Genomic DNA, 22,537 nt, shown 5'->3' on the forward strand with positions numbered 1-22,537 from the left:
TATTTTATCAAGAATCAATTGCTTCAAAGTTTGGAACAGCTCTATCATAAAACTAACTTGCTATTTCATCAGCATATGTATCAGAATTAAGTCATCTCCTGGTTCTGTTGTGTGAGCCACATACATGGAGATCGAGAGATAAATCTGTTCAAGAAGACATGAGATGCAGAAGACAAAGTAAAAGTCTAATATTCTATGAATGTATTAATCACACAAACATGTGATCTCAGTAAGCTGACAGGAACAATGTTCTCCCAGAATTGCTAAATTTAGCATACTGGCTAATAAACTTTGGTTTGGGCACCACCTAACGGCAGAAAATGTTTCTTAAAAATCCTACTTTGCTTTCGGAGGCTTGCTCATTTTTGTATTTTATATTGATTCAGAAAATGTCTCTTCTTTATTGAACTAAACAGTTTTAAGTGTTCAGTTTTCTTAAAAAGATTAAGCCCTTTCCATGCCTATTTTGGAACAATAAACCACCTCTTACAAGGGGAAAATGCCCCAGTGAAATGAATATTCCAAAAACTGCTACTCCATCCTTATTTAAATTTAGCCTCACAATTTAGAAAGATGTTTTTAATTGAATCATTTTAATTATTTAAGAGTTCTCTAACACTTCCACACTATGTATCTTTATAATAACCTGTCACAAAGAAAACAGCTTATCTTCCTGAAAACATGGTACTTTGTAGAATTAAGTGATTTAACATATCTAATTAGCTGCTAAAACCAATTCTGAATGCATGAATAGTGATATACACACTTTTAAACCATACATGTTTAGTGTTTTTCAAGAGGCCGTTGCCTGAACCTAATGTTTGTTTCGTTTTGTGATTCCACAAAGAGGCAAAATATTTGGGGTAGTACAGACCAAAACCAATGTTTTAAGAAAAAGTATTTATTATTTACACCACTGAAATAGTCCCGTAAGAACAATATACACCATGTTTATTTGAAAGGATCAGATTCCTTTCAAATACAAGATCTGTATAAAGCAATACTGTCAACACAAACAGTGGTCACATTACCTATCTGCGGGCTTAGGCATTGCAAATAATTTTTTTTTTAATCTTATGGCTAAATATTTTCACTGAAACACAGTGTTTGCATTTGACAATATACAGCTGGAACAGAACAAAAACTTTTTGTTCATGCTTTTTAGGGCTGAACCAGTGATATGTCCCACTTAAAAATGTATTGCCTTTAATTGCTTTTATGACAATGGTTTTAGGCAGAAGTGCTTCTACTTAGCCACCAAAAAGACACTTTTGTTCCTTAGTTTTATTCTTCAGTCTTATGTTTTCTATTTCTTATACTATGAGACATACTTGTATCACAGCTGATGTTTTCCAGTTTTACTCAAAGAACACAGACATACATATAGACCAAACTGAGACAGATCAAAGTGTAGAGATGTAAATAGTGCACAGTAAGAAGAGAAATTGTGTCTACAACAAAGGAATAAAAAAAAACTCTCAGTGATTTTAAGCATACCAAACTAGGTTCCTTACGCAAAACTTTTTTTTTTTTTTTTTTTTGGTTTTAAAGGGAAAAGCAGTAGCTTCAACATGGGTTTGGCCTCAGATTTAGTTAGACAACAGCACAATGAGACAAAACGCAAAACATAACTTGTTTCCAAAGCCACAAAATGACACTGTTGAGTATATATTTTTGTCCACTTTTTTGTGTGTGTGGGGAAAAAAACTCAGTACTCAATGCTGGAGAAAATATTTTTCAAGAGTAACGGTATACTCATATAGGGGGAAAAGGATTTTTTAAGCGTATTGCTATGATCTTCAAAAAATATAAAATTAAATTTACAAAAAAACTGGAAGACCAAGTATAAGCAGTCTGATATTCGCTGCAGTGTCCAGCACTATCATAATGATTTCTAGCAGAAAAGCAAGAAGTTCGTGATCTCAAGTATCCTCGGTAACTGCTCATGTAACTGGTAATTACTGTCCTTGCTTCTTTGACAGATACCTGCAAGAAATAAAATAAAGATGTCTACCCTGTATCACAATAAATTCACAATAACAATCTAACTCCTCCCAAAGGAAGCAGTTAATTTTAATAACAAAACTTTTCCAGATGAGTAATAATTGTTAATAATCACTAATACCTGTTGACTGTTTATGTGCCATCCACTGGTTTTGTTTGGTTGGGGTTTTGTTGTTGTTGTTGTAGAGAAAGAGAGAGAGAGAGAGAATGAGCAGGGAAGAGACAGAGGGGGAGGGAGAGAGAATCCCAAACAGGCTCCAGCTGTCAGCTCAGAGCCTGATTCGGAGCTTGATACCATGAACCACCTAAGGCAAAATCAAGAGGTGGACACTTAACCCACTGAGCCACACAGGTGCCCCCCCCCCCCCCCCCCCGGCAATGTTTTAAGTACAGGTATTAATTCGTTTAGTCCTCACAACAGCTCAATGAAGAGCTTTTATTTATTTTGAGAGAGAGACAGAGAGAGAGGGAGCACAAGCAGGAGAGGGGCAGAGAGAGAGAGAGAGAGAGAGAGAGAGAGAGAGAGAGAGAGAGAGAGAGAGAGAGAGAAAGAATCCCAAGCAAGCTCTGCATTGTCAGCAGGGAGCCCAAAGCAAGGCTTGAATCCACGAACAAGGAGATCATGACCTGAGCCAAAACCAAGAGCTAAACACTTAACTGACTGAGCCACCCAGGCAGGCCAAAAGAGCTTTCTTTTAGAATGTATTCCTATTTTACAGACATGAAAAGGGTAGCAATTTGCCCAAGTTCAATGAACTAGAAAGTGGCAGAGCTTAGATTCAAAACAAGGCTCTGAGACTGCACTCTCTCCCTTCGTACTGTATGACTTCCTAATGCGAAAGTGATATATTAACTAACATTGCAATTTTCATAAAGAATTTCACACTCATTTAAAGACCTTATTTTTCTTGAGTAAAGACTGGGCCACAGATACTAAAAGACTCTGATCAAGAGTGTGAAGATGAGAAGATGTTAATTTACTAAGTAAACAATTTTTCCTTCACATTATTTTATAGGAATCTACCATTAAATTCAAAGTTTTATCTCTATTTCTCACATGTATAAATTACTATACTTAGTAGTATTGGGTGGGAAAGAGTTCTTAAAATCAGAAGACCTGGACAAGTTTTTTTGTTTTGTTTTGTTTTGAATATTTATTTTTGAGAGGGAGAGAAAGAGGGAGGGAGGGAGGGAGGGGCAGAGAGAGGCAGGGACAGAGGATCCAAAGCAAGCTCTGTGCTGACAGCAGCAAGCCCAATGCAAGGCTCAGACTCAAGAACCATGAGATCATGACCTAAGCTGAAGTCGGACGCTTAACCAACTGAGTCAAGATGCCCCAAGAAGACCTGGACAAGTTTTTATGGTGCAAAACGTGCTCAATTTGTAGCATTTATTATCTCCATTCCTTAGTTACACCATCTGTAATTTGGAGATGAGAATAAAAATGCCTGCTTTATCTTCCTAATAGAATTATGAGAATCATCTAATAAGAAGCTATATGTCAGCACAGAGCCCAATGCAGGGCGTGAAGCACTTGAACCCACAAAAGAAAGAGCTTTCTTTTAGAGTTTATTCCTGTTTAGCCTATTTTAGTCTATTACATGAATGGTTTCTTTTGTTGCTGTGTTAATGCAACCAGATCTTTTAAAGATCTAATTCCAAAAAATTACTTGCAGTACACATAATCCTGTCCACTTCTCCAGAAGTTATCCCTGCTTCATTATCTTGATGTTTATATGCAGTCTATATGTAGATTTATGCTTATGTAGATATGTTTGTGCTTAGAAAAAAGGCTAGAAGATCATAAATCAAGATGGTAACTGTGGTTCTCTTTAGAAAAGAAAATCATTAAGTAATTGTCTACTGGATTAAAGTTTTCAAATTTTTCTGCTATACAGAGCAATTACTTGCAGAGTGATTTTTAACAGAAAAAAAATTTTAGTGTGTTTTATTTTATCCTGACTTTATTTTACATATAAGAACAGGGACTACATTCTCATATGATTTATGAAAGGGCGGCCTATCTAGCGTCACAGAATTAATTTCCAAGTAGCATCACAAATGTGTACCAATCTCAAATCCTCTCTCCTAGAAGTATTAAAGACCCTAAGAGATGTGGGTTTATGAACAAGTTAGAGGTTAAGATGAAAAGGAAAAATACTTTTGGGGGAGATGTCACTGGATTAGAAAACAGTTTTAGAATTCACGCATCTTAAATAAAATTCAGAATTATGTGTATACCAGGGTCACCAGATAATTTTTTCATTCATTAATGTAAATAGGAAATGAATAAGAAATTAGCACTTACCTTTCCCAATATTTGTGATTTAGGTCCAAAAAGTCATCTAATTTTGCTATTTCCTTGAGGTACTGAGTTAATTTTAAAAGTTCCTTGTCTTTATCTCGATTTAGGTGCGCTTTCATAAAAGGCCTTATCTGTTAGGAAGCAAACATCCAACACTTCACATTACAATAAGGAAACTGGCACAAATCTACCCTACCCTCTCATTAGGATTCAGTAATGAGATTAAAATATCACTAAAGAGGACTTTTGCACTGTCTCAGTGTAATAAACTGACAGTCACGCTATAATGTTCCTAATGCAAGTTAAGAGTTCTTCCACCTCATTTACCTTACGTTACCTTTTCAGTCTGAACCTGGCAACACCAGCTTTCTTACGGCACTTGAACTCTACGTGGCTTCTCTACTTTGTAAAACTGCCAGACTTTTTCCTCTTCTATCAATCCAGCTGCTTCTTACCAATTAATTCATGCCACCTAACTCATAAAATGTTAATCCAAATACAAGCTTGATCTAACAGGGGAGTGAAATAAATTTTAACAATGATGATTTCCATTTCCGTGTTTTTCTATAAAATTTTACATAGCTATTATATATTTATATAACATATTTTCTCTCGTTTTACCACAAGTATTTTTATCATTAAAGTCCCCATAAAAGTATTTTTAGCTCTGCAAGAGTTTTCCCATAAAAAGAAGTCATATTTTCCAGATTTTTAAGGTTGATATATTTTATGATGAAAAGCATTCATTTCAAAAGCATGAAAGTCAGGATGGTAGATAGGGTAGAGAATTGTTAACTAGTAAGGGATATTTCTATCTTGACTTGGTGGTAATTACATGTGTTATCTTTGTATCTATTTGTTAAATTATAAATTTTATGCACTTTTCTTTGTCACAGTTCCAATAAAGAGTTTTGTCTTTTGGGGCGCCTGGGTGGCGCAGTCGGTTAAGTGTCCGACTTCAACCAGGTCACGATCTCGCGGTCCGTGAGTTTGAGCCCCGCGTCGGGCTCTGGGCTGACGGCTCAGAGCCTGGAGCCTGTTTCCGATTCTGTGTCTCCCTCTCTCTCTGCCCCTCCCGCGTTCATGCTCTGTCTCTCTCTGTCCCAAAAAAATAAATAAACGTTTGAAAAAAAATAAAAATAAAAATAAAAATAAAGAGTTTTGTCTTTTTAGGTTATCAGTTCAAATATCTTTATAAAACTCAAGACAACCTTTCAACAATTTTTAATTAATTTTACATGAAGCGGTATGTCTGGGATTTGCTTTAATTACAGAGAGGGAAGTAGGTTGGGTACAGAGCAAACAATCATCTAAGAATTAATAAGTTGTTTAAACTGAATCATGCAAACACAGAAGTTCATTATATAATCCTATATAGTTCTATTTATATTTGGATTTTTCCATTTTATAAAAAATGTTTTTAAAATCATATTCTTAAAACACACATATAAGGAGAACTGAATAAATCACACTTAGTAAAGTATTAATATATCCTTATCATGATTTAGAGAAAATGCAAACTGCTTATTAGTTATTAATTTTACATAGTAAACTGAAAAACAGAGGACATTTAGTTCTGTCCCCTGTTAAGTACAATGAACCCAAAGAAGTCCATACCCTATCAAGAGTAGGAAAGGTCCTAAATATTTTATATATATATATATGTATGTATGTATATACTTTTCCTTCTCTGTTATTGGAAAAACACACCACAAGCTTGAAATGGACAGAAGAAAATTTTCCCTATGTTCTACTCGCATCAGAACAGCTTGGTGTCAGGACCCCCATTAGTCAGTTAGGCTTCCACAACCTTAAGGGCACCAATCAGAGCTGTCAGGGGGAGTCTGCACAGATGCATGCAGTTGTAGATTCTGCCTCCAAACAGGTAGAGTGGGCAGTGCTGTCTCACAGCAGCAGCTATGCATGTAGGAGATCAGGAAGATTCTCTTCAAGAATCAGACCTTGCTTAAGCCCTGGGGCTGGGAGTAAAGAGGCATGATATCAGGATGTGATGAAAGGAGTTTCTACATAATCTTGGGCAATATTATAATGTTTCGAAGTATTCCTTCATTCAAGTAAAAAAAGATAACATGCTAACTTTTAAACTATTAACATACAATGTGCCAATGTGATTCCTAGTTTAACAGTAGGAAGGGATTTTGACTAAAAGACAAAGTACAGTTTCTGTGGCTGGTAAATAAGATTTACCAAGGTCCTGCTAAGTTAGGTTGACTTTCTAAACATTTAGTCTTAAGCACTATTAAACAGCAAAACTAAAATATTCCTATGACTCTGGATCTAAAAGTTAAACTAGTTAAGTGCAAAAAAAGTCTATTATCCACCCAACTTCACTTGATCTAGCATAATCATTTCTTTTTGTACCATTCTTCAAAAATGATCTCACTAACAGGACAGGCAACATATGTGACCACTACAGTCTCATATCAAAGAAACATTTTTAGGAACTTAAGATGGTCTAGATTATCTGCATTTTCTTATATCATCATTTCCTTGTACAAATAACAATATGAAGTTTTCAGAGTACTGATTTATCCATGACCAAAACTCAAGTTTTGTTAGTTCAGTACTGTATTTATTCATAATTCACAATGCCTTCCATATCCCATGTCAAACCTTAAGATTGGCAAGCTTATATTATAAGTTTGCTCTTTTAAAAAGAAGCAGTCTTTAAGATCTCTGTGAAATCTTTTTTGAGACTTCTATCAAGAGCATTATGAAACCATGACAACAAAACACAGTAAGAATATTTCTCAATTTCAAAATGGCTTCTATGTCAATGTGGGCAGATCATTAATAATTACCTTCTTAAAAGAGGTTTTCAGAAGGAGACATGTGAGAGATTACCTATAGAATGTTTAAAAATATCTCTCCTGAATTAAAATTTGGGCAGTTTGGAGACTTAGGTATTTTTAGGAATTCATTCAGTGATTCTACAGAGTACCTTGTTTAAAAAAATAATAATAATCCTGCTCTAAACTAACATGAAGAACTAGAAGTTTATATCATCTTTGCATCCAGAGATAAGTAGGGCCCAAATGTGGGCTGGAAAAATAAAGTTTCTTCTAAACACACATGAAACTAAGGATTATGTAATTTTTTTAAGTTAAAGCTTTCCTCAAAAATCACTCCTTGAACATCATGATGACTTCACTTCCTGTCCTGAGCAGGTATTAACCACTAGTTTCATTTGGTTTAGATCAAATGAATCTTTCCTCACGAATTTATTTCTGTACAACACCTGGTAAACTACGCACAAGAAAAACACTTCTTCCAAAGCCTCAAACAGACACCATTTTTAAAGAGGAACATAACCACCAATCTACCTCAAGTACTTTTCATCCAAGTCAATAGCTTATATAATTGCTGCAACTCACTACTGAGATCAGCATTCTGTCTCTCAGCTATCCTCATACACTAAAGAGTACATCCAGAGTCTATAAGGAAAGCTTAAAAAATGTACTTTCTTCTAAGTTTTCTCTTTTAAAGTTATCAAGAACCCAACTTGTGGAAAGGTTCAGGACTGAGAATAAAAATATCTTAGGGTTCATATTTCCATTTCAGATTGAGATTCCACTTGTATTAGTATAATATGAAGCTATCTTTTCCATTTTCACATCGTACTGACATTCAGGCAACCACAGGTACCAGAAATGTAAAGTTTCAAATTTTTCTCTTACCAATGTTATGCTGCCACCAGGATTAAATTTTACCATCGTATCTACAAAACTGCATCTGACTTCATGCTAAAATCACTGGCTTAGGAATCAAGTCACTTAGACTCCAACTCAAATTCTGTCATTAACCAGTCACATACATAACTTTGGGCAAGTAACAAATTTTCTGATCCTCCGATTGTTTACATAAACTTAAGAAGATAGACAAAATGATTGAGATTCCTAGCTCTGGCATTTTATAACTCTAAGATCTCTACTTTTCCTGTATGAATTTTCAAAACCCTTAGTTTCAGTTTAAACAGGAAAAAATAAGCTTTTACTGCCAGCTTTCAAGCTAACATCAACATCAGAAATTCTAAGATTTGTATCGCTAATAAAATGTCTGATGCTTTCACTTATGATGCTAAAAGTCAACAAAAGCCCGTATGTTGCTCCACAAAGCTGATTAAAAACAACTGGATAAATTGGCAAACTAAGAAGATATCAATGTGGGAAACAGAATGTTCAACTGTAGATGAATTTTTCTAAATATGTAAGCTTTCTTGCCTGTGACCATAATATAGGACTTCTGAAAATTTATGAAACTCAACAGTGCTAAAGTTCTACCACAAATTCCAGATTACATAAGCATAGTAAGTAAAATTATGTCTTACCTTTAATCCATTCTGTGGGTTCATTAGAAAATTTCTTCCAATGTCATCAAACATAATGGTGTTTTTTTTGCTGTAAAACTCCGAAAACTTTCCCCATATGACACCAAGAGGCTTTACCTTAGAATAAAAGTTTAGATTTAACTCAATTTTATCAGTAGTTCATCCTTTCTTAAAAGCAGAGATACCTCAAAATGCCCTGCAGAACTGCGTCAGAGCACTCGCTTTCTCCTGTAGGACGTTGGCGGCTGGCTATGTGAAAGGATCACAGCTGAGATGCAACACATTTTAAAACACAATGGATCTCCCAATGTTAACATCTGAAAGGTCTGTTCATGTCTACCTGACTAAACTCACTGTAAGACTTTCCATAATTTTAATATGAAGATTGGAGGTCAAAGGAGGGGTAATTATTTAAAAAGAATCCGAAGTAATTGAGTAGTCACATGACTTCGTGAGCTAATACGTGCCCCTCAGAGCCTGAATGTCACATGGGGTCTGTTTTCAAAATTAGAAAACCTTAATAATAAACAATGTACCTGGCTCTATTAATACAGAACTTAAATATTTTGTAGAGGAAAGAAAATTGATTCTGCCTTTAATTTAGTGGCACAGGTGCACAACTTCTAGGGCAACTGCTTAACTTCAAACGCACTATAATTTGTAATCTCTTGCTTTTATTTCTGAGCTGTTGTTTTTACAGAAGGAGAGTAAGAAAGCACGTGACCAGGGGGAGAGGGGTAGAGGGAGAAAGATCGTCTTAAGCAGGTTCCACGCTCAGCATGGAACCTGACGTGAGGCTTGATTCCACAAACCTGGGATCATGACCTTAGCCAAAATCAAGAGCCAGATGGTCAACTGACTGAACCACCCAGACGCCCCTAGTTCTGAGTTCCTTTTTTTTTTTTTAAGTTTATTTATTTATTTTTGAGAGAGACAGAGACAGCGTGAGCAGGGGAGGGGCAGAGAGATAGGGAGTGAAAAATAATCCCAAGCAGACTCCATGCTGTCAGCAGGGAGCCTGATGCAGGGCTTGAACTCACAAAATGTGAGATCATGACCTGAGCTGAAACCAAGAGTCGGACGCTTAACCAACTGAGCCACCCAGGCACCCCTAGTTCTGAGTTCTTAAAATAAGTCTTCAAAAAGATAATTCCTTACACATTCCTATCTGTTGGTACTTGCATATATTCTCTATAAAACCACACAAGAATGTAGGAAGAGAAGACTAACTGGCTAGAGGGCCAGGTGGGAAGAGGACTTTTCATTACATACTTTCTTATTTTTGAATATCAATTTATTATACACATTCAGAAAATTTTTTAAATAAATTAATTTTTAGAAGTACTTTTTGCTGAAGACAGGAGTCTCATTTATGGTAATATGAGATTCTATGATAATATTATATGAGATTAAATGGTAGTATACAAATGATGACAAATGTTGTCATTTAAAAATATTCTTTTTCACTTTCTAGAACATATTTTAATATGGAGAAAGACTTTTTTCTTCTTAGTGTCTTAGCTACTGCAAAGAATGATATTGAAATTACTTTACTATCTAAAATACTTTAATTTTATTTGCCTTAATTACTTTCTACTATTTGTTTACTACTGAAACAGACCCCCCAAATACTTCAAGACAAAGATGGAACTGACCCAGTAAGCTAATTCTTCATTTTCTTAGCTAACAAAAAGACTTAAGAAAGAGGACAAGAGCTCTGGTTTATGACACCCAGGGTTAGAAATCCTGCATCCTCTTAAATAGTGCTGTCACTTTCTAATTACGTCAAGTGTACTCTGTTCCCTAAAACATGGACTACTTTGTTCTCAATTAAATACTGCTGACTATAGGAAAAAAACATGAAAACACAAAAAAAGCACACAAGAACAGTTAAAATTACTTATAATCCAATCATTACCAAGGATAATAATTAGCTATTCTGATAATACTGTATTTGCCTCCAGTCTTTTTTATAAACATCAACAGCTTTTGAGTTCACAGATGTTTTGTTAAGTGGGAACCTGAACCAAATAAGAGCTAAAAACTATTTCTAACAGTCTGCAAATACTGCCCTCTAAGTATTTTTTTCACTTTAAGACGTATCATGAAAAATTTTTCATTCACTAAATATTCTATTACATCATTCCACTACATGAACAAAAATTTTTATACCCAATTCCCTACTATTGGATATTGAGGATTTATTCACTTTTTTTTGAAGTATAATTAACATACAGTGTTTTAGTAGTTTCAAGTGTACAACACAGTGATTCAACAATTCTACACATTACTTGGTGCTCCCCACGGTAAGTGCAGTCACCATCTATATCACCATACAACGTCATTACAACATTATTGACTATATTGCCTATGCTGTACTTTTCATCTCCATGACTTATTTATTTCATAACTGGAAGTCTGTACCTTTTAATCTCCTTCATCTATTTCACCCATCTCCTCACCTATCTCCTCTCTGGCAACCACCAGATTTATTTTTATTTCTAATTTTTAACTATTATAAACACTACTATGTTTAACACTTCCCAAACTCATTTTAGTGTTTAGATTTTATGAATGTACTATTTTAGTACATAATGTTTTTCTCTTCGTGTATGAAGTATTTCCTTTATTGAATAAATCTCCATCACTTAAATAAACCTATATATGATTTCAATGATTTCAATACAGTCCCCACTAGGCTTTCCTAGTTTGCTAATAGTTCTCCCCAATTCCTACTAGTTCATGAGCTTCCCAAAGCTATAGACTATGTCTCCTCATCTCCAACAGTGCCTTCCACAATATGTCCTAGTAGGAGTTCAATAATAGGACTGGTTACTTGATGAGTAAACAAATTAAAGAACTCTAATCTTTTTAGCCCAACCTTTTCTTCGAACTGTCTTGTTGCTCTTCTCTAGGGCTACACATACATCATAGCAAAGTACATGCATTATGGTATCTGTTTTTATTTATCAAATTTTATATGGCGTGGGGCGAGTATGTTTTGGTTTGCTTCTAGTGTTTTCCTTGATGACACCTACCCTGTTTTTAGCAACACTGTGCTGCCATCATCATGGAATAATTATCCATGACCGTTGATACTCCTGCCTCAAGATCCTTAATTCTATCATTAAAATTCCAATCAATTAGCCCTACATACATCTTCCTATGTCAAACTCAACTGATGCTTTCTATCCTCTCAGATATACTTCCTAACTCTTTCTGTAGTTTATTCCATCAATATAAATACAAAAAGTACGCTGGAGGGGCGCCCAGTTGGCTCAGTCAATACAGCATGCAACTCTTGATCTCAGGGTTATGAGTTCAATTCCCACAATGGATGTAGAGATTAGTTACAAAAATAAAATCTTTAAAAAAAAAAAAAGGTACGCTAGAAAATAAACAAGTCTTTAAACAGAAGATGATTTTTTTTAAGTTTATTTATTTTGAGAGAGAGAGACAGAATGTGCAAGCATGGGAGAGGCAGAGAAAGAGGGAGAGAGAGGATCCGAAGCAGGCTCCTCACTTTCAGCGGGGAGCCCGATGTGGGGCCTGAACTCCTGAACCCTGGGATCATGACCTGAGCCGAAACCAAGAGTCAGTCTATTAACCAACTGAGCCACCCAGGTACCTTGGAAGTAAAATGATTTCTTACATCTATTAATCCTCTCCTTGGAGTATGTACTGTTATCATAGCAGCACTGTCCAACATGAAGGTAATCTTATAATTTGCATTTGTGCTCACTCCCAGCTCCTATAAATACAAATATTCATGTGGTTAAAACATAGTAATATGAAAAATTCCAAGCTTTCTGAATACTCCAGCTACAATTTCCTACAATGCCAACTTTCTACCCTACTGGCCACCACACCTTGCTCAACAACTAGCAAGTTTTTTAGTTTCATTTTACTAAGTCAATAAATGAGTCCAAAGAAATTAAACTAGAAACAGACTACATCCCATTTTGTATTTCAGAAGAACATCACTTCTTTAAGTATTACAACCAAGGCAAAAGAAGGGGCAAAAAAGGATTGTAAATGGAGGTTTAAAAAAAGGGGGAGCTGTGCTGTACTTTTTTTGAAAAAGACTTAATTGTTCAATACAATCCACTATTGAAAAGACTTTAAACACACCTCTATTCCTTTTTTTTTCAATATACGAAATTTATTGTCAAATTGGTTTCCATACAACACCCAGTGCTCATCCCAAAAGGTGCCCTCCTCAATACCCATCACCCACCCTCCCCTCCCTCCCACCCCCCATCAACCCTCAGTTTGTTCTCACTTTTTAAGAGTCTCTTATGCTTTGGCTCTCTCCCACTTTAACCTCTTTTTTTTTTTTTTTTCTTCCCCTCCCCCATGGGTTTCTGTTAAGTTTCTCAGGATCCACATAGGAGTGAACACATATGGTATCTGTCTTTCTCTGTATGGCTTATTTCACTTAGCATAACACTCTCCAGTTCCATCCACGTTGCTACAAAGGGCCAAATTTCATTCTTTCTCATTGCCATGTAGTACTCCATTGAACACACCTCTATTCCTAATAATGGCATTTGTTTATCTACTAAATGCCCTCTGATGAGATGAAATCAATTCAACTTGGAACTTCTAAAAAGACAAATGCAATTTCAAAACATTCTTAAATGGATTGTCTAACACTTACTTTCATTTTAGCTTCAATCCACTTCATATTTGTTGCAGCTAAAATATGAAGAATGATAACATGATACAAATGAAAAGCTTGGACTTCATTTAAAATTTTTTTCTTCTCTATAAGTAAGTTTTCTAAGCAAGATTAAAAGTTCAAATGCATCACAAATAAGAATTCCTAACATATTTATGGTAATTTTAAGTATTCTTAAAAATAAACTTATTTTTAGTGTGTCAACACAAAATAGAATTTTAACAACTCTTATCTAAAAGATACAGGTCACCAATGTTCAAAAGAATTTTGGATCTAGGTAATTCATAAATTAAAACCTAAACTCCTTTTTAAAAACAGCCCTAAAACTATTTTCTTATCAATGCAAACTTAAATATAGGGTGCCTGGATCTCCAATCTATTTCCACATTCCCACTGCCATGCAATGCATTGGTATCTATGTCAATATAAGCAAATCAGTGTTATGTGCCAAAAGTTGATGCCAAAGTTGACTGCTAGGCCTGATGAAAATTAGCATTTTGCCAGGCTCAGGAAACTTAGTGCTTATTCAGTATGGGAGCTTTTAACAATGAGTTTGAGACAACTAAATTAATAAATTCTATCTACGTATCTGCTCATTGTGAGACACCAACCAGTTTCTCAAGATCACTGATATTAAAATTCAACCCTGTTTTATATGCCTTCTGGTCCCAAGTTACTAGACTAAACTACATTTTAAACATTTTACCTAATTGTTTTTTAATTTTAAAAATTGTATTAAGTAAAATGCTTAAAAATGAAACAAGTTTAATTATTTAAAGTGTGTATATGTGTATGTATGTATTTTTTAAAGGCAAAAGAGGTACCTGAGCTCTCAAAATAAAAATCTTTGCACACATATACAAAAACAGAATCACCTTATACACAAAACTGGTCAGTTGAACTAGAATTTGAGAGACTGATGTATCTACAATGACAACGATCACAAAATAGGGAAAAACAATTTTTTTTTAATTCAGTATCTATTTTGGGTCTATGATACCCAAATGAAAACAAAAATATTCATAGCTAATAAAAAGGGTTTCCAATTAAGTAATTACTATACGACAGACATACTGACACTTTTATTCTTGCAACTACCCTGTAATATAGGTTTACTTATCTTCATTTCTCAGACAAGAAACTTAAGGCTCAGAGAGATTAACTGACCTCCCCAGTGTCACAAAGTAAGGACCAAGTCAGAATTAAAACTCTATTTAGCTCTAAAGTAAAGTGCCTTTTTCAACATACGGCCACAAAAATATCATAATTTATAAAAATAACTTATTTTATTTTTTATTTATTTATTTATTTTTATTTATTTTTGAGACAGAGAGAGACAGAGCATGAACAGGGGAGGGTCAGAGAGAGGGAGACACAGAATCTGAAACAGGCTCCAGGCTCTGAGCTGTCAGCACACAGCCCGACGCGGGGCTTGAATTCACGGACCGCGAGATCATGACCTGAGCCGAAGTCGGCCGCTTAACCGACTGAACCACCCAGGCGCCCCAAAAATAACTTATTTTAAACCTATGACAGTAAAAAGTTCTCTAGATTTCTAAGTCTAGTTTAATAACATTTAGAGGAAAACCTTTTTTTCTCAAATGTCATCTTAGGTGTCAGTTGAACAAAAATATGTTCCCAGGAAGCTCTCTTCTCTGTACGTTATAAGCCAAGAAATTATGTATTTAACTATGTATTTAACCTTAATGGCTATGAACTCATATTAATACTGAACAGAAATTAATAATTTCCTCTGATTAAAAGGAAAAGTACAAAGGAAATTTAAAGATTGAAGCAACAACTATGTGGTCACTCATCAAAAACCCAGTACAATTAAATGCAGCATCTTTAACTGATGAGATGTTATTTAATTCATAATCAGGATAGCTCATTTCTGCCTATGACTTGCCAAGAGGCAACGTTAAATGTTTGAGAGGTAAGATATAAATCAACACACTGCTTCCCTTAGCAATAAAGTCTTACCAGAAAAAAATGTCCATTGAACTAAACAGTGTGCTCAGTATGTAATAAATTTACTTTTTGGAGCAAACTGATCTTATTACGGACCTGTAAATTCCTGGAATGGGCCACCAACCACAATTTAAGCAATACTGCTTTAGTCCATCTATTAATTTCCCTAGTAAATTCACATTCCTTTACTTCTGAAGAACATCACTGTGATTTTTCTACACACATCTTTCTCCAACTGTTTTGAAACTACAGTGATAAAGGAGAAAGCAACAATATCTGGAGTCTTCAGAGATTCTACAGTAAAGATCAGAAAGAAAAGTTCTCATCAAGGTGAGGTCTTACGGAAATAAGATCATTTTTGTTCTGACAGCATCATCTACTCTCTTTCTACATTTAACTATTTCAATGGTAATGGTAAATGTAAGTTTAAATTGTGTTGCAAGAAAGTTAAATATGCTTCATTAGAAATTTGATAAAGCAAATGAAAAACGTATCATATTTAACCTGAGGTCATGTTAAGTCACTTTATAAAGCAGAACAACTTACAGAACAACATTACTTCTATAGAAATCTAAACAAAAAATATAGCTTACACCAAATAACAATGTCATAATCCTCATATGCAGATGTGAGGAATTCGTGAAGATATGGCCGCATTAATTCTACTCCAGTCTCTGCACAAGACCTATGGTCTAAAAAAAAAATCAGTCACAGATGATTATTAGTTTGTTATCATAGATAAGTACATGATATCAACGAAACTTATAAAATGTAATATAAACATTCAGATGCAAATTACATAAGACTGAATTACATTGGCTGATAAACAGGTCTTTCAAAGCACACAATTTAAAATCCTTGCAATCTAATTTTAATTAATCGACTTTAATTTGTGAAGAGCAATACCCAGAATTCAGGCTTATACAGTAAACTGTAAATTTATTTTTCACATAGCCTCTAAAATACAGATGTTATTTTGTGACATGGAAAGCAAACTAGAGCCACCTATACTCACTTTTAGCCATTCACCTTCCAGAGAGAATCACATTTCTCCAAAATGACAGGCCCAATTAACTTAATTATCAAATTTTAAAATAAGTATACATTAACCTATGACCTGTACTTAAAGTTTAGGATGAGAGCTAAATAAATTCATGCTTGTATCAGGAGTTAACTAATCACTTCTTAGCAATATTTTTAGATGAAATAAACATCTTCTTTCTCTTTTTTTGACATGAGAAATTTTAAATTCGAGAATCTGCCCTGAACATAATTAAATGAAAAACCAGGGATAAAATATCAAAAATAAGTTTTAAATAATCCTCATAAAAATTTAAATGTTAATCAACAAGGAATATCTTGGTTAAATTATGATGCATCCATTAACTACAGTACTGTGTGACTAAAAACTATATACATTTAATTCACAATGAGTATATTGAATGACTGCAACATTCAATATACCATCAAGTAAAAGTAAAAAGGATATACATACAAACACACCCTGGAAGATACACACCAAATATAAGAATAGTTATCTTTGGGTTCTGGGGTTACAGGTAACTTCTAAATTTTCTATAATGGGGGCGCCTGGGTGGCGCAGTCGGTTAAGCGTCCAACTTCAGCCAGGTCACGATCTCGCGGTCCATGAGTTCGAGTCCCGCGTCAGGCTCTGGGCTGATGGCTCGGAGCCTGGAGCCTGTTTCCAATTCTGTGTCTCCCTCTCTCTCTGCCCCTCCCCCGTTCATGCTCTGTCTCTCTCTGTCCCAAAAATAAATAAAAAACGTTGAAAAAAAAAATTTAAATTTTCTATAATGAATGATTTACTTTTTATAATAAGAAAAGCTTTCAAATATTTCATACTGGAAGAAAAAAAGTAAACAAAAGGAAAAAAAAGAGTTGTTATGGGTAACAGAAGATGAAGCACAATTTCAGCTGACTTACCAAATAACGTATAATCAACATCTAGTACCAAAAGCTTTTTCCCTTCCCTGGGAGGATTCAAAATCTCCACTTTGTACTCCTTCACTCTGCGGGAAATTTTCAATAGGTTTTCTTCCCTAGTAGAAAAATAAAATCAGATGAAACATTCACCTTTTTTTTTTTTCACATTATAACCCATTTCCTTTGATAGTGAAAAGCACTTACCTATTTTCTACTTCAACTACTTCATCTTCAATATCAAAGTCGTTGACAACATCATCATTGTCTGGAGGTGGACCTAAGACATCTTCCTATTAAGATGAAAAAATGGTTTTGTTTTACCAGATTATCTTTAACATAACAAATGCATGCATAGCATAAAAAGCAAATAAAAGATACAATCTGAGTTCAAGAATCTTTCAAAGATAGACTGTGAGAAAATTTCCACATTTTATACTTCATTATATATGTTCACTGGACAGATTTAACCATGTTAAATTTGACCATTTGCACTACACTTACAGCTAAGTATATACTAACAAGTTCCCTAATATTTGTTTTCTGCTGAGTTAATACCACATACATTGGGAAGCTTTAATTTTTCACTGACTGTTAAACTGACAATTTTACCACAATTAAAATTATGATATAACAGTGTAATATAAATCATAATATCTTCAAAGGGACAAATGGTAACAAAAGTAAACATTTACCAAGCTCTCCTCACGAGTTCCCATCATCATGATTTTAGTATTTGGTTTCAGTTTGAGAGCTCCAAGCTTAACATCATTTTCTGCAGGTTTGCCTACAATACAAGCAAATGACTGTTTTCTCACTAAAGTTCAGGTGCTGGTTTCACTATCCCATTATATAAAACCCTAGCATTAAAAGGTTTGGTACAGATTCCACAGCAGTTTCTTTTTTCTTAAATTAACAAACTGTCACTGCTGAATTAGCAATGTCTAACACACTAAGAAGTAACAACTAACACAAGATTTTTTTTCCCCAACTCCATCTAAGAGGAACACTTTTATCCAGCTAGCTAAATGAAAAAAATTCATGTTATATTTTGCCATTCAAAATGAAGATGTTTTCCAAAAGGTCTTGAACATTGAGCACCTAAGATAAAACTAAAGATTTACTGCTACCCAAAATTCACCTTTCCATGATATGATAAACACAAACACTGTCAAGCTGTATATGAACACTGCCTATAATTTTTAAATCATCATTATTTTTGAAGCAGCAAAGATAATTTAGGGAGAGTAGAAGAACCAAACTGTAATGAAAAAGCTGTGCTAGAACAAAGATGTCAGAAATCACGCTGTTTTACCTGAGGCTTCTGTGCCAAAGGTTTAACAAGCAAACACCAACTGTCAGAAGAATCAAAAGTAATCTTAATAGTGATGGTATTTTCAAGTAACTTTTAAAATTCACACTTTTACTATAAAACAATTTTAGGAATATCCTTATCAAAGAAATCTCCAAGGGGAAAGACTTACTAAAGAGAAAAGATAATAGCTAATATAAAAAAATCAGAAACATATGAATGCAAGAAGTTTAAAGCGAAGAGAGAATTACCTTTAACTTTGAGTCCAAGTAACTTCTGGCGTTCTGGTAGCACTCCTGTAAGGGTCTTAAGAAATTGCTTGAGATCTAGCACAGTATCATCTTCTGAAAGTGTGGTCACTGAATATTCCTGTCCACCCCATTTTACAATGATAGGGAGAGCCATCCTTGAAACATATGATCAAGCAGCTTTTACTCAGAAAAAGATTCCTAAAAAGAGAGAGATATACAAGTAAATAAGTTAAAATAGATACATCAAAGATGTAGCCAAACTTGTAACTAAATTTTAGGAGCAATGTAGTTTGAGTCTTTCTTTACAACATGATGGTGGAGAAACAAGATTTTCTCCTTACAGAAATGCTACCAGAACACCAAAAGTTATTAGGATTCAAAGTTAAAATTCCCCTACCCTCCCAATTTTTGGCTTAAGTTACTACTTCATAACACTCAGATTCTGCCTGTCCAACCGTTAAACTGCAATGATAAGCTACCTATACCTTCCTCTTTGACCAAGTTTATGCTACAGGCAAGTTTCTCCATGATGGACCATTCATATTTATTTAACACTTGAGAAGTGGTACAGAGAGTTGTTAAAAGGGCAAACTCTAGAGTACCTGGGTTCAGATCCCAGCTTTCCCACTTACTAGCTATTTGACTTTGGGAAGTTACCAGACTCTTAGTGTCTAGATAATACTACCTACTGTGGGGTTCTTATGAGGGTTAAATTAGCTAATATTTATAAGTCACATAGACCTGGCACATAGTAAGCACTACACAAATTAAGCACTGGCTAAATAAATTTTCTTAAAAACTGGAACTGAAGTATTCCAGGCACTGTGCTAAATAGCAAACAGCCATTATTTGTTTCATATTTAGTAAGTTGTACAGTTTTCATGCAATGTCATTTAACAAGGTTGATAAGAATTGTCCCTCTTTTACAATTAAGGAAATGAGAGTTCGGAGAGTAATCTTCGGAGAAGATACTTCGGAGAAGTATGTAATCTTTTCATGGGCACATAGGTGGGAACACAACAGGTCTTCTGACTAAATTTCATGTTTCTTCTCCTACATCACAACTGTGTCTCTTGAAAGATCAGTAAATACAAAACCCACAGACACAGATATAAACACACAAAATTATACAGCAGCTACTATTCTTATCAACCATTAACATGTAGGTCTCTTCCCTCTAAAAGCTTTCTACCAGTTTTCCTAGGTGCATCTCCCTCACAGGTCAGAGAATGGAATTTCGTAATTTCAAAGGTACTGGTCTTTACAAATACTATCACTTATTTAATGAAATATTTGCTTGCATTCTTCCTGAATTATGACCAACAGCAAGGCAGCAAACTGAATCATGTGAAAATAATTTAGAAACTTAAACTGTCTTCACCATGTCCACTAGAAGATAGCACCATAAATTCACTTAATACTTACTCTCTTATGTTTACAACCTACACTACTGAAATTTAAATAAAGTGTGTTAATTTAGGGCAATGTAATCCATTTTAGAGATAACTTGCTAGCAAATGTTATGATCGTCAATAAAGCGCCAAACAGACCTCTTGAACCAAACTGAAATATGGTTTAAATACTATTTTTCTGTGAAGGTGGGAATAAAGATGAAAATTCACAAGAGCTAGGAATGCAACCAGTACTAACAGTTTATGTTGTGTTGAGGGGAGCATAGAGTTTGGAGTGAGGTCACCTGAGCTCCAGATGAGTTTAGACAAGTCACCTCTAGACCAGCATTCTCAAAGTGTGGTCTCAGACCAATGACAGCATGACCCTACTTGGTAACTTGTTAAAAACACAATTGGGGCTGGAGAGAAAGGACCTAGCAATTTGTGTTTTAACAGTCCCTGTCCCAGCCTCCCCCAACCCCACCATTTCTGAGGCACACTAAAAGTTTGAGAGCCAATACTCTATAGACTCCTCAATTTTCTTGGCTAAGAAAGAAAATACGCTGAATGGCATGGGCTCTTATGCTTAATAAAGTAGTATACAAATGTTATACATCACCTATACTAGTGGGAATTCCAAGTTAGCAAGTGCTCTAAAGGACCAAGCATAACAAAACAAATACCATTAATATTTTTAAATTCATAGCCCTAAAACTACTTTTCAACTTCATTTCTTCAATAGTGAGATCATTCACAATGGAACAACACAATGCAAACGCATGAGTCATTTTGTTTTCACATTTAACCTTTCTCACACAATTCTAATACAGGAAAACCTTGGATTCTGAGTAACTTGTTGTGCGTGTCTCCACGATGTGCAAACTTTCCTAATAAACTTTAACTTGATAAACGAATGATGTCCTGCAATAGTAGTATGTGACGCTACATGATCACATTTAAATGATCCCATGATCACAACTAAGCCAATGGTTCTTGAAATTTGCTTTGATATACGAGTACTTTAGATTACAAGCATGTTTCCAGAACGAATTATGCTCCCAAACCAAGGTTTTACTGTACTTTGTATCTTTCTAGGCCCTATCAGATTTATAAACTGAAAAAGGATTTGGGAGGGGGGGGTCAATTAAACCCAAACAAGTAAGTAAGGTTCACACCTTTAGGGTGAACCTATAGTCAGGAAGAGCTGTTTGGGTTAGCTCTTCTGCCTAACATACTGTACTGACTTGCCTAGTCAGTTCCAAAATTCCTGACCCCAAATGAGGTAATTAAGATCTACTTAGCAAGAACAGTGCTAAGGATGAGATAACACCCTGACAGCACTTTGTAAACTGTAGAGAGGAAGACAAATGGTGGAGATAACAGAACAAGGCCAGCACGCTAAACAACTTAATTATATCACTTAATCTTCACAATCCTGAACAACTATTGTCTTCATCATAGAGATTCAAAAACTGAAAAAGAAAACAACTTGTCCAAGACCACACAACTAACATGTGGCAAAGGTGGAATTTTGAAACTAACAGCAGCAGAAGCTAACACCTTGGGAATTGGGAGTAGGTTAACTTTTCAACAAGCCTACAGCACAGCAGCAGCAACTGCGTGGTAGTGCAGAGGCAGCAGCCCTGGGACAACATACAAGCATAGTCCATACTCAAAAACCCCGGAGGCCGGGATGCCTTCAATAGGAAGGAGGAGGAGAGATGGACAAACCCCGGAGGAGGGAGGAATTAAGTTTGGGGACGCAAAACCCACTGGGGGACGGGAAGCCCACGACATAGACAAGGCCGGATGGGAGGGCGGCGGCCCGTGCGACGAGCGGGCCGGGGCCGGAGGCCTGGGCCGCATACTGGGGCAGACGCGGCCCAGGGCGCCCACAAGCAGCCTCCAGCCCTCCAGGGCCGACCGCAGGGGAGGCCCGCCGCGCCAACAGCAGGGCTGAGCTTCGCCCCCTCGGCCCCAACGGCCTCTCAGTGGGCAACGCACCGAGGTGCCCCGCGTCCCCTCACCTGGAGCGCGGCGGAACCGGCAGCAGTGGACGCAAGAACCGGCCGCGGCGGAACAGAGGGTGACCGGAAGTGAAGACGGACCGGAACCGGCTAACGAACCGGAAGTTCAAGTTTGAAACGGAAACGCGCCGGAGACCAGACGGCAGCTTCTCGTGTTTGTCTTTGGTGAGGCTAATCCTGTATAGCTGCTATCAGGGATCTCCTCACCTGGCGACGGAGCCAGGCCTCTCCGAGACAGTTACCCCCTGTTCAGATACCTACGATCCTTGGATGGCTGCCCGCCCTCCCCCGTTCTGCGCATGCGCC

General features: G+C 35.9%; 1 protein-coding gene across 2 annotated transcripts; it reads right to left on the bottom strand.

Annotated features, from left to right (window-relative positions):
* Nucleotides 1–883: 883 nt before the first annotated feature.
* On the bottom strand, nucleotides 884–22,370 carry UBLCP1 (ubiquitin like domain containing CTD phosphatase 1). 2 transcript variants are annotated; one of them, XM_003981314.6, is made up of 11 exons: nucleotides 22,232–22,370; nucleotides 18,814–19,011; nucleotides 17,946–18,037; nucleotides 17,458–17,543; nucleotides 17,254–17,369; nucleotides 15,903–16,001; nucleotides 13,318–13,355; nucleotides 12,310–12,408; nucleotides 8,658–8,774; nucleotides 4,313–4,440; nucleotides 884–1,986 (listed from the first exon to the last, which is right to left on the bottom strand). In XM_003981314.6, the coding sequence occupies exons 2-11, from the start codon at nucleotides 18,965–18,967 to the stop codon at nucleotides 1,959–1,961; spliced, it is 957 nt and encodes a 318-aa protein (XP_003981363.1). In that variant the 5' UTR covers nucleotides 18,968–19,011; nucleotides 22,232–22,370; the 3' UTR covers nucleotides 884–1,958. The 2 variants fall into 2 exon arrangements, with proteins under 2 accessions (XP_003981363.1, XP_019695197.1); XM_019839638.3 differs by lacking the exons at nucleotides 884–1,986; nucleotides 4,313–4,440 and adding an exon at nucleotides 5,518–6,288.
* Nucleotides 22,371–22,537: the final 167 nt, after the last annotated feature.

This window comes from Felis catus, chromosome A1 (assembly GCF_018350175.1).
Source record: "Felis catus isolate Fca126 chromosome A1, F.catus_Fca126_mat1.0, whole genome shotgun sequence".
In the NCBI taxonomy this organism is placed as follows: Eukaryota; Metazoa; Chordata; class Mammalia; order Carnivora; family Felidae; genus Felis; species Felis catus.